This window comes from Amblyomma americanum, chromosome 5, assembly GCF_052857255.1.
Source record: "Amblyomma americanum isolate KBUSLIRL-KWMA chromosome 5, ASM5285725v1, whole genome shotgun sequence".
Classification (NCBI taxonomy): domain Eukaryota; kingdom Metazoa; phylum Arthropoda; class Arachnida; order Ixodida; family Ixodidae; genus Amblyomma; species Amblyomma americanum.
The window spans coordinates 60,141,289-60,153,722 of NC_135501.1; the positions used below are offsets into that span (position 1 = coordinate 60,141,289).

A 12,434-nucleotide genomic window follows, 5' to 3' on the forward strand; every position below is an offset into this window, starting at 1 on the left:
TTCAACCTTAATTTTCCAATGATATTATTGCAAGATACTGCTTTCTAGTCGAACCTTGCAAGCAGGGGAAGATTTTGAATAAGCTGTTGTGGATTTGTAATTTTCGTTATCCTCATAGAAGATGTAGGACTGCGTTAAGCTTGAGATCCAGAATAAACCACTGCTGAATATGACGACTATTTTTATAGCCATTTTAAGGTGGATTTTAACCATCCCTCGTTTTATGTTTCCATGCAAGAAGATTTTCAGCCAGAGCGAAAGCGGGTATGAGTCGAGCAGCATGATTAGCGGCGTTCACATAGACGTCCACACACCGTGGAGTTTAGCAAAACATTTTGAGGGTCGTATTAGAGGAAGAACAGTACGGGATGAGGGGGAGGATAAATTAAATGGTAGATGCGAAACAGTATTGGTGGGGTGGTGCTTGAAGGAAGTTCTGCGCGACAAGGGTTGAGAAAAAATTCAGAGCCACCTAACGGAGGATAGCATCTCGGAGGAACTATGCAGAGTGATGGGGGATGGTGAGGGACCGCGGCACAACACAAGAGTGCGTCACACTGGCCGCGCGATATGAAGTACGTTAGTTCATTACTTAGCCCACAACTACATTTCCGTACCAACGAGAACAGTATAAGCATTTCTTACTTTTTCAAACGCCGGTTCATTTATTTCAGAATTGTAACGTGGGAAGGTAGCCCGTTTCCAAAGGACAGAAAATAATTTGACGAATTTCAGTAACGGTCAACATAGCTTTCGTCATTTCCAGCTATTCTATAGCATTCGAGGCTGGTCAGTTCCCAGTTTTCGGCCTCCAGATCTTCAAAGATTACCGCAGTGCAACCCTGTTGGGGCTGGAAAAGATCAAAACCACAATCCTGGGTCACACCTGAAATATTCATTTGCCCATAAAAGATACGCCACTTCGTTTTTTGACCTCGATGTGATGGTAAAATACAACATTATTTTGTTTGCCGTTACGTGAAAAAACATCACGCCACAACAAAGGATCTTCACTGAAGCAAAAACTGAGCGTTGTGCAGAAATCCCGTCTGGCTGACGGGCAGTGCTGTCATCAGTGTCACTACGGGAGCGGAGAGATCCCGTTGCCTGGTGAGGTGAGACGTAACCAGACAGGCAGTGACGTCATAAGCTTGGATAATGCCCACTGGCTAGAGGGAAGTAACGGTACCAGGCCATGTGCTTTTGTGAGAAGCCTCCTGCTAAGCGTCGCAGGACACAGGTTGCATTCCAGAAGAGTGATCTGAATCTTTTAAGCAAAACCAGTCGATGCCATTCAAGAGTCCACTACATCGAATGCTTTTTCATTGCCAACTTATTAGGAATTATGTTCATTGAGCTTTGTTTTGAAGACTTAGATTCATTATTGGGTTGTCTTCGTGTTGCATACCCTAGAATTTGGATAAGATGTAAAGAGAGTGACTGGCTTGCAACTGCTGTCAGTCAGGCCGAATCGGAGATCTACCATTTCTTTTACTGCTGCAGACTGCTTCGGCATATTTCTACTCCCGATGTTTCTCCTGTGCTTGTGCCAAGAAGTGGCAAGGCGTTTCCTTTCTATAGAACTACGACATCGATGATGTCTTGGGCAGATCTGCGTTGTAGGGATGAAAAAGAAGCACAATTCTCACGAAACAACTTTAAAAAAAGAAATGACCATATAGAAGTGCCATTCTCTTCTCTTTGCTCAGCATGAAACCGAGGCTGTAAAGATGACATGTAAAGCGAATGGGTCTCTGTGAAGCCCCTGGAAAGTACACAGCAAGGATGGCTCTCCGTAAGTAGTCAGAAAAATGCAAAAAGAGTGATATGGAAAAGCCCCCAAATATTTGCTTATCTTTGCTTCCACAGTGCTAAATTTTTCTCCTCTTAGCATGATATGCTATAGTCGCAGAACGCCAGTATTATCAATACTGCAAGCGCATTGGAAATTGAAATTTTCTTCAATTTCCTTTATCCTGATGTGAGCATAATGAGTCTGGTCTTGGTGATCAAGAGTGCTAATCAGGAGGGGGGAACAAGGCACAGATATATGCGGATTCAGCACTTCAGTAGTTGCGGAGAAATAAAAAATCAAAGGATGCTGACAAGTTATCTTCTTGTCTTCGCTTGCGTAATTTCGCGAGTTCTCCATATTACTAGACTTCTCATTGAAGTATTTTGGCACAAAAATCACTAGGGATGTTTCATGCAGCATGAATGATAATAATACAATATAGGCAGCAAACAGGACCTTGGTATTTGTAAAACGCCTTCTGCATAATGCTCCCCAACATGAAAAGATATTAGCGTACAAACCATTCTTCAAAGAACGTCTTGCTGGGCAAGTTGGTAACTCTACATATTTTTGGTTACAGGCGCGAAAACAGACACAACACAAGATAGAAAGACGGGACGGAGAGCCCGTCCCGTCTTTCTGCCTTGTGTTGTGTCTGTTTTCGCGCCTGTAACCAAAAACTATTCTTCAGCTTCTAAAGTCGAATTTTCTTCACCCATTTGGTATCCTCATCCAGGTTATCTTATTGATATTCCTTAACATGCTCAAAAGTGGCCGCACATTCGATTCATTCAAGTTGTCATTAAGGCATCATATTTTTTTCCTTCAGAACAACATCCGAAATAACACCCTTATTGCTATTTCCTCGCATTGCGAACCTATCTTCATTTCAGGAATTTTTTCACAGGCCGATGCAGATCGAACGTTGTGTTCCTGTCCCTCACGGCTATCACATCTCTGTAGCCATCAGCTCAGAGTCGCCTGGACACGTTTACACATTGTCACTTTTTCAAATTTCTTTTTTACTCGTGCAGGTTCGGTCGTGTTAGAGGCCTTCTCTATAACGTTAATGTTGTTACCTGCTCATCAAAGTTTGTTGAAAATTTGAATTATTTTCTGTCATTGTGACGGTGTTTACTAATTCCAAGCGCCCTTTCTGTAACAACGCTTCTGATGACATCTAAGGAAATAAAATTAAATGAAACAAAATCTAAAATTACAAACGCAAAATCGTTCATTCCAAGGTAGCGTAGTAATAGTACGGTGGTTGGAAATGTAGAAAATATTGGTATTTTAGCCTATTGCAAAATATTTTTTGCTCTCCTCTCTTGCGTTATTTTAAATAAATATGGTGTTATGATGACTCATGTTTTACAAAGAAACTGTGATTTTTTTCTTTTCGTTGCAATCTATTTTCGCGTTGCAATCTGTGGCACGCTTTTCCTCGAAGTGCCAAGTATCATAAAAATTTGGGAAGCCGAAAATCCCCTTCATAATGAATAACCGATTTTCTCAGGGGCTTTAGCAGAGTGTTTCATCAATAAAGGAGAAAGGGCGTTCACTTTGGCTGAATTCGTCCGTTTAAAATAGTCTCATTTCTATGTCCGTCTTTTTTTTTGTTCTGGAGGGCCGTGTTTCACCTCACACGCATCTTATGCCTCTCACATGTAGATGACACTCGGTTCTTCGTTTAAACTAATATTTACTGGACAATGCGCACCCTTACCCTTAGCGAAAAAGGCTATGCTAAAATTGCATTACAACATATAGTACTAATTTCCTATTAAATTTATATCTTTGTCACTATGTATAAATTCCAACAAGAATGCTTTCTAAGTATGCTAGGAGTAATACTTTGAACATTCTTAAAAATTTTCCAATAAGGCTTTTGCCCGCTTAGTATATTTATTGTACAAAACATATACTAAAAATATTCATTAAATACGTTAAACAACTTAAAATACATTAAAATAAAGAAAAAGCCCATCCTCAAGATTGCAAGGTCACGTGACGCAAGTTGAATAAAAAGATGTCGTCACACAGCAACTTCCGACCGAAAGTGACGTGAGCAAGCAGGGAAGTGTTTCGGTAGGCTTGATACTTAGCTTGCCTCATTATATACCGTTCGAAACACGACACATTATCTTGCCCGCTGAGGCGTTTTTGGCGTAAAGACTGCGGGCCCCAAGTTGTCGCACAAGTGCCGTACTGTTGGCGTTCGAATCTAGGGGCGATCTATAACCGAACTGCTAATGGTAACTTGCGTCAGGCATTACAGAGGAGTCGAATTGTCAACCAAAAATTGCATGGGCGTCTATAGGAGTCAGGTAGCCTTGCGAGTGGGGGTGTTTTTCGCTGGCATATGTTCGGGCCAGAAGGTGCCGAAACGGCCCCTGCCGGTGTAATGCGATTGCGTCCTCTGCACGCAATATAAATAAGCGATAATTGCCTTCCTGCTAGAAGTTACCGTGAACGAAAGGATGACAGCAAAGTATCGGTTTATGGGGGCTTCACGTTCCCAAGGAGCTCAGGCTATGAGAGACGCCGTAGTGAACGGCTCCGGAAATTTCGACCGCCTGGGGTTATTTAACATACACTGGCATCGCACAGTACACGGGCCTCTAGAATTTCGCCTCCTTCGACCCGCGTCTTTCGGGTCAGCAGCCGAACACGATAACCACTGAGTGACCGCGGCGGAAGTTCTCACTCTTGACCGAAAAGTTATATCGAGCACTAGGTTGTTGCACGGCAGCTATAAGTGTGTTGCAAATGTGTTTACTCGTACTACTCATTTTTCAGGATTGAAGTGTACTTGTAAGTGTGTGCGCGCTTTCTTCTTGTCCCGTGTTTTCGTATTCGCTGGTTTTCTTATAGACCATGCAGTGTACGTGGAGCAAATTATTTTGTAGTTACGAAATAACACTTTAAATATATTGCTAAAATGCAAATGTGATTTCCTGAGACGCGATTTCGACAACTAGATTGTACCACGGCAGTTTGAAGTATGCTGCAAGAATGTTAACGCGGACTGCTGATTCGTTAGAACTAAAGTATACTTTAGCCGAATTAATTCCGCATTTACGAAAGCACACTTTAAATACATTGTCAGTATGCAAACGCCATTTATTGAAACGCGATCTCAAGCACTACGCTGTTCAACAGCAGCTGGAAGTGTGGAAGTGTGCCACAAATATGTTTACAACGGCTGCCCGTTTGTTAGAATAACACTATATTTATTGCGAATTAATTTCATATTTGCGAAAGTACACTTGTAATACTTTGACAACTTGCTAAAACCGCATACATATTTTTTCATATATTTGACATATACACGAACCAAGCTTTACTGATGTATTATTGAAAAATTTCAAGAATATATTTCCAATGCCAAGTATATAATTTTAGGAACCTGTTTCCTGCATATTTTCAGAGCAGTCATGAGTACAAAATATGTTTAAAATACAGTATATCTATCCCGTCGTATATTTCAAACGTATTAGTTTTGGCAGACGGATAGTCTCTTTCTTGACATGTTATGTGATAAACAAAAAGCAAACGCTAAAAACCAACCCAATTATGTGAATTTTCCATGCACATAATCATCACGATTTCTGGAAAGTAGCATTATGCCCATGAAAAATGTCACTGAGAACTCTGTATGCCTCACGGAGGCTTTATAAACACTCTCTGAGCTTAGCCGTAACTTACCTGTTTATTTACCCTCCAGCATTCATTAGGAATGTAAGAGTTAACACAGTCTGTCAAAGCTGTTTCGAAAGCCACCTTGTAGTTCGTTCCTGAAACTTGCTGGTAAAAAAAAGGAAAAAGAAACATGGCACTGAGCTTGAATACACTTTTGGAATTGTGTGAGGGGAACAACAACAACGAATACATTTCTAGGCTAGCGCAGAGCTCGCTTCAAAGCAGACATAGGAAGATTGCCTGGAGGCGGTAGGTTCTTGTGGTCGGTCACCTCTTAGGTGCAGTAGAATCGGAGGGTGGAAGCGGAACGCCAGGAAAAGAGAAGCAGGATGTCAGACGATAGAAAATTACCTGCCCCTGTCATACTTACGAACAGGAAGGGCGTCATACTTACGAACAACGATCGCGCCGCTCATTTTAATTTTTCTCCTCTTCACAGCTTGCACCAAGACGCCCGATGTGAGCACGTACGCGCCGCGGCCTATGTGGGCGCTACACTCTTTGACGGCGCCGCTTTTCCTGTGGCTTATTTCCAAGTATAGCATGCGAAAGAATTTTTTCGCTTGTCTTCTATGTTTTATCTCCTTTTTCTCCGGCACCTGGCCACAACACTATGCTCACTGCCCAAGACTTTGCAACAAGACCACGGCAGAATTGCTGTCCGTAAGAGAAGGCATATCCAACGCTGTTTCAAACTTTCTAAATCCTAAGGCTAAACACTACACGGGACAAGCTTGAAGAATGTCGACGAACACCCACCGATGACTGCGAACCGCAGGTGGTTATGCGATGCGTGTCGTGATTTCTGTCACAGAAGGTATTATTAAATAATTAAAAAAAACTTCTCAACAATAGATAGCAAAAATGATTGAGAATTGAAACAAACAGATTGTTTTTAAGCCGTATCTACATGGTACATCACGAAGCATGAAGAATTTAGAAAATTAAAGGCAGTAGTAGCAAAAGTAGTTTTCTAGGCCCCCTTTTGTTTCTCAGGCACATAAAACAGCACCAAGCGAGGGACACAACGAAACATGGAAACACGACACGAGGCTGACTAACAAATGATCTTTATATCGGCGCATGGAACCATATATAGCGAACCACGGCGAAAAAAAGGGGGAAAACTGGAAAAACACTGCGCTGTCGCGATGAAACAGAAGCCATAAGCGTAACCACATAAACACGAAGTAATAAAAAAAAACATGTGTAAAGAACGGGAGGTCCAAGGCCTCAACTGAGTTGAAATACTAAATGTGATGAAAACAAACCGATATGCGAAGTTAACAAGAGAAAAAAATGTAAAAAGGAACACAGGGAAGTGTAAAGCGCCATCCTGGATGAATTGGTAGCAGTAATACACAAGACAAAAAAAAATTAACAAGACACCTGGCTTAAAACCGGCGAAGTGATAAGAATGCAAAAAAAAAGTTAAAAAGGCGGCGCAAAAAGAACAATCCTATGTCATAAAGCTGAGCGTTAAAACTAATAAAACTGTGCAAGCTATCTTTTTTCTTTTTGTAGTAAGGGCTAGGGATGCGATAATGATGCTGCATTCCATATTGTGGTTGATGGCCACAGCTTCCTTTACTTGACGTTCCAATTGCTCGCTCTTTAATGCCAGGGAGGCAGACTCACGCAGCAGCGGGACACATCCTGTGGACTCGCAAAGCTTGCAGTGGTAGTTCAAATGTTCCCCTGAAGCGTTGCTGTTGAATCTTCCTTGCTGGACCGCCCGTTCTTTGAAGCCCCTGCCCGTTTGTCCAATATATACTTTCCACAAGACACGGAAAACTTCCACACTGCACCAACCTCACAAGACGTGTTCGGCTTCTGGTGGCGCACTTGGGCTTCTTTCTAGTCCTATTCACTTTCGCGCTCATTGAGGCAGCGTTTTTAGGCGCGGTTCAAAAAGACAGGCACCCCACTTCTTGCGGCTAGATTCTTTAGGGTGTGGAAGGACCCCTGTGTGAGTGAACCACCACAAAACGCATGCGCGAGCTCACTTTCGTGGAAGTACTGTTGCTCAGGGCGTTTAAACTGGCTTTGTACCTCCGGACAGTGGCGTAGCCAGAAATTTTGTTCTAAGGGGGCTCATGTTGAACAGCGGCCACCTCCTTATAGAATTTGTAGAGGTATCAAATACATTTATCGTAATTGCAATGCCAATGCTATTGCTTATAAGATGCTGCAAAGTTTTGAGCGCTGCGCACTGTCAGGAAAAGTAAAATATGTATTTTTCATTAACGAATATCTTCTTATGTCCCCAAAACGGTGGCAGAAATAACTCATATCAATGCTTCCACCTTTTTCGTCTTTTAGTAAGTAAACAAAACGTCTGATGAATTTTATAACTATATTAGTTGGAAACTGGCAAAGTAGTGCATGTTCCTGATATGTATAGTTAAGACAAATTTTTTAAGGATTATTTGTGAGTCAAGAACCTTGTTTACAATTTTGTACATATGCAATGGCCGGAAAAATCTCAGTGACGCTGTCCTTCGTTCCAGTGTACTGCGCGGGCGCCGCTGTCACATGTCGATATTCTAAACAATTGCGCCGAAGTTACAGTCGCAGCAGAGAGAACATATAAAAAGCAGGAGTTCTGCAAAATATGCACTATAAAGGCGAAGATACAATGCCATATCCCAAACTCGAACATACAGCTTGAGAAAGGGCAAAAAAGCGTCGCTGGTAACAAAGTTCATTCCATGTACACAGGAAACATGGCAAAACGATATTTATATATACGTATTTTCTCTATAAATTTACATACCTATGTTAAGGTTGCGCTATATTATATGTCAGACAAGCCAAATAAACATGTTGCTCAATCACAGATAGCAACCTTTACGCATAGAAAGAATGACTATCCTGCAAAAATAAAACAATGATCGGAGAAATCGTGATAGGTATTGGGTCATGCGGTGGTCGCGACATCACCAGATGGATAGAATAAAAAAAGAAGAATGCCGAAATCAATACCAAAATGTGTATTTTATCTGCCTGCAAAGTGGCAACAATCATTCTACACAGAATAATAATGAATAGTATTTGTCTTGAACCAAAAAGAAGAAAATCCATGTAGCTAAGAAAGGAACGAAAAGGGCAAACGAACACCACAGGATATCCGACAAGTTGAGCTACCCAAAATCCTAGAGTGTTTGTAGGGAAACGCCGTGTGCGCCGGGCTCTCAGTGAGCAAGCTCGGTCAAATCGGCTATTGATGCCCTCGTATCTTTCGTATACGCCTAATTTTCATCATGATGCTAACTGCTACAATAAAATGCTAAATTGTCTGCGGTTTTAGGGCCCATTCACACTTGCGAGTCGCAGAGATAGCACGGCCAGCAGTCGCCTGCAACTACACCCCACCTCGACAACACTGACGTTCACAAGTTTGCAATGGCGACCTGCGGGTTTACTTCTCGTTCGATTCTCGTTTGAAATTAGAACTGTTGGAATGACGTCGTTCGCGCTCCTTCGAGAGTTTCGTCTTGATACGTTTCGCCTACGACGCGCGGTTTAGCCGGCGCGGATGCAACGGACGCCGGGGCTTCGTTCAAAGTGGCGGTCATTTTGGCCCGTTCAGCGCTGCCGCAACGCCTCCCGCCAAGCGCGTCCAGGCAGGTTTCAATGCCACGTGTCTTCGTGTGTGCGTGTGTGTGTGTGTATGCATGTTGGTGCCCACGCTTGTCAAAGCGCGGCAGCCGGGGAGAGGAGCTCCCCAACTGGGAGGCGAGGAGGTCTGACCGGCGTCGGCCCGGCGGACGCGTCACGTCACGTCTCAACATGTCCGTGCGTCGCCGTCTCGTGCGCCTCATCCCGAGCCGTTCCTTCTTGCCCTCGACTCCGAGGCCAGCAGCGGAGGCCAGCAGCGAACAAATGCGGTCAACTGTATGCTGAGCAGCGCAACGACCATCTGGGAGCAGTACAACGAGCCCTGTGTGATGACTGGTTGCCTGCAGCGGAACGACTGCGCTGAATTCTTGGCAGCGAGGTTTGGTGAGTGCGGGACTTTCTTCTTCTGAGTTTTTCCAGGCTTTTGTTAGTGTCAGAAACAGAGCTGGTAATTGTGTTGTCGTTGCTGCCGGGTTAGTTTGCAGCAAGACAATAGTAGGCAGTAGAGAAAGCAGCATTCGGAGCAGCCATGGATTTGAAATCGTTGCGCAAACCGAAATTGCTGGAGCTTGCAAGAGAGTTGGGTCTGGATGTCTCAGACAAACTCAGAAAACCAGAACTGCTAAGGGCTATTCTTGAGTTGGAGGCTGAGGATGACGAGCTGTCGGAATGCCTTGAGACCATTGAGGAGAGGGCAAAAAGACAGGAGCGCGAACGTAAAGAGCAAAAAGAGAAAGACGAGCGCGAACGTAAAGAGCAAAAAGAGAAAGACGAGCGCGAACGTAAAGAACAAAAAGATAAAGAGAAAGAAGAGCGCGACCGTCAACACGCTTTGGAAATGAAGCGTCTCGAGGTAGAGATGGAACGCACTCGTAATGGAAGTCAGGCACACGGTGCAGGAGAACGAGTATCGTTCAAAATGACTGACCTGATGCGGCCGTTTAAGATTGGAGAGGACATTGGTTTGTTCCTGGTTAACTTTGAGCGAACTTGCGAGAAGCAGGGGTTCTCTCGGGAAACGTGGCCACAGCGCTTGCTCACTTTGTTACCCAGTGAGGCGGCCGACGTAGTCGCTCGCTTGAAGAGAGAGGAGGCAGAGGATTTCGACCAAGTGAAATCGAATCTGCTAACAAAGTACAGGCTGCCAGCGGAGGCGTTCCGTCGGAAGTTTCGGGAAAATGAAAAAAGCAGAAGTGAGTCATATACAGAGTTTGCCTACAGGCTTATGTCAAACATGCAGGAGTAGCTCAAAGAAGAGAAAGCGTTTGGTGACCACGAGAAAATTCTGCAGTGTTTCGGGCTGGAACAGTTTTGTAGTCGGTTACCTGAGAACGTGCGGTACTGGGTCTTGGATAGGCCAGACGTTAGTACAGTGGCTAAAGCCGCCGAGCTAGCCGAGGAGTTTGTGACGCGTCGGGCTCGCGGAGCTAGGGACGGTCAAAAGGGTGAATTTGGCTCCAAGTCTGAGAGGCCGAAGTTCACACCCATGAGAGCAAGGGGGGACACACGTAGTGCGGATGCGAGTGAAAGCAGTCCGACCGAACGTAAGGAGACGGCGGCAGCCGAAGCCGAACGCAGAAAGCGGTTCGAGACGAGGCAAGCGCGCGTGTGTTATACGTGCCAGAAGCCGGGTCACTTTTCGGCGCAGTGTCCAGAAACAAAAACAAAATTCGTGTTTTTGTCATTATGCAGCACTGACGAGAACATGAAGCTTCTCGAGCCTTACATGCGAGACTTCCTCGTGAACGGGAAAGAGTGCCGAGGGCTTCGTGATTCCGCAGCTACAATGGATGTAGTTCACCCCTCTTACGTAGAACCCGATATGTTCACGGGCGAGTGCGCATGGATCAAGCAAGCCGTGGAAGCTCATAGCGTGTGTCTGCCCGTAGCAAAAGTGCTTATTGAAGGACCTTTCGGAGCAACTGAGACGGAGGCCGCAGTGTCATCTATGCTGCCCCCCCCCCCCAGTACCCGCACCTATTTTCGAACAGGTCCGATCACCTCCTGCGCGAGAAGGGGCTTTTGTTTGGTGAGGCTAGCGTTCAGGCCGTAACCAGATCGAGAGTTCGGGAGCTCGCTGCAAAGGCGGTAGTTGCGGGGGCGCCGTTGTCGAACAATGAGAAAGGGTCGGAGGCGCGCAAGCTGATATTCAGAGCACGTCCGAACTGAATAAAATTGAGCCTGTAGCGTTGAAGGCGCCAGGTACTGGAGAGGAAACGCCCGACACGGGAAGTTAGAAGAGCTATCTCCAGATTTGCTCATCGCGCCTACGTCAGATGGACTTGATAGGTTGCTAAAAGTCAGCCGGTCGGTTTTGATAGCCGAGCAAAAAAAGGATGGCAGCCTAGAAAACATGCGCTGCAATGTCAAGGAAGGTATCGCCAAGAAAAATGCACGTTTTGTGGAAAGAGGTGGGGTCCTGTACCGGAAGTATCTAGACCGCAGGGGAGTGGAGTTCGATCAGCTGATCGTGCCTCAGTGCTACCGTCAGGATCTGTTGCGCTTGTCGCATGGCGGTTCGTGGTCCGGACACCTAGGAGTTAAGAAGACTAAGGACCGTCTTTTGCAAGAGTACTATTGGCCAGGGTGTTTTCGTGACGCAGAACACTTTGTGAGGACATGTGACACCTGTCAGCTGGTTGGCAAACCAGGGGACAAATCGAAGGCGCCGTTGAAGTTGGTACCAATCATTACGGAGACTTTTAGACGGCTCGTTATGGATACAGTGGGACCTCTGCCGGTAACAGCCACGGGGTACAGGCACATTTTGACTGTGATCTGCCCAGCGACAAAGTTCCCTGAAGCAGTGCCGCTTAAAGAACTCAGCTCAGTTGAGATAGTCAATGCACTACTGTCCATATTTGCGCGAGTTGGTTTTCCTGCGGAAATCCAGTCAGATCAGGGCACAGTGTTTACTAGCGCTTTGACGACAGCCTTTCTCGAAAGGTGTGGGGCAAAGCTGTTACACAGCTCAGTGTACCACCCACAGTCGAATTCCGTTGAGAAGCTCCACTCCGTCATAAAGCGCGTGTTGAGAGCATTGTGATTTGAACAACAAAGTGGTTGGGAGCTGTGTCTGCCTGGGGTGATGTTTGCATTAAGGACCGCGCCGCATGCGGCTGCGGAGTTTTCGCCAGTTGAGCTGATGTACGGTCGCTCGCTGCGGTCTCCGCTTCGCATGCTTCAAGACTCGTGGGAAGGCAGGGCCGACGACCCAGTCGTGGTCCAGTACCTGCTTAGGCTCCTCGAACGCTTAAGAAGGGCACAGGAGTTGTCAGGTGAAGCAATGGCAAAGGCCCAGCAGAGGGCCAAGGTT

At 45.3% G+C, this 12,434-nt stretch overlaps 1 protein-coding gene across 1 annotated transcript in view; it reads right to left on the reverse strand.

Moving 5' to 3' along the window:
• Positions 1 to 641: 641 nt before the first annotated feature.
• The window catches only part of LOC144134730 (salivary cystatin-L2-like), a 44,760-nt gene continuing 32,967 nt past the window's right edge, over positions 642 to 12,434 (reverse strand). Inside the window, exons 3-4 of the mRNA XM_077667574.1 lie at positions 5,504 to 5,602; positions 642 to 851 (exon numbers count right to left, since the gene is read on the reverse strand). Coding sequence (XP_077523700.1) covers positions 732 to 851; positions 5,504 to 5,602 — 219 coding nt within the window. The 3' untranslated portion in view covers positions 642 to 731. The remainder of the gene's footprint in view (positions 852 to 5,503; positions 5,603 to 12,434) is intronic.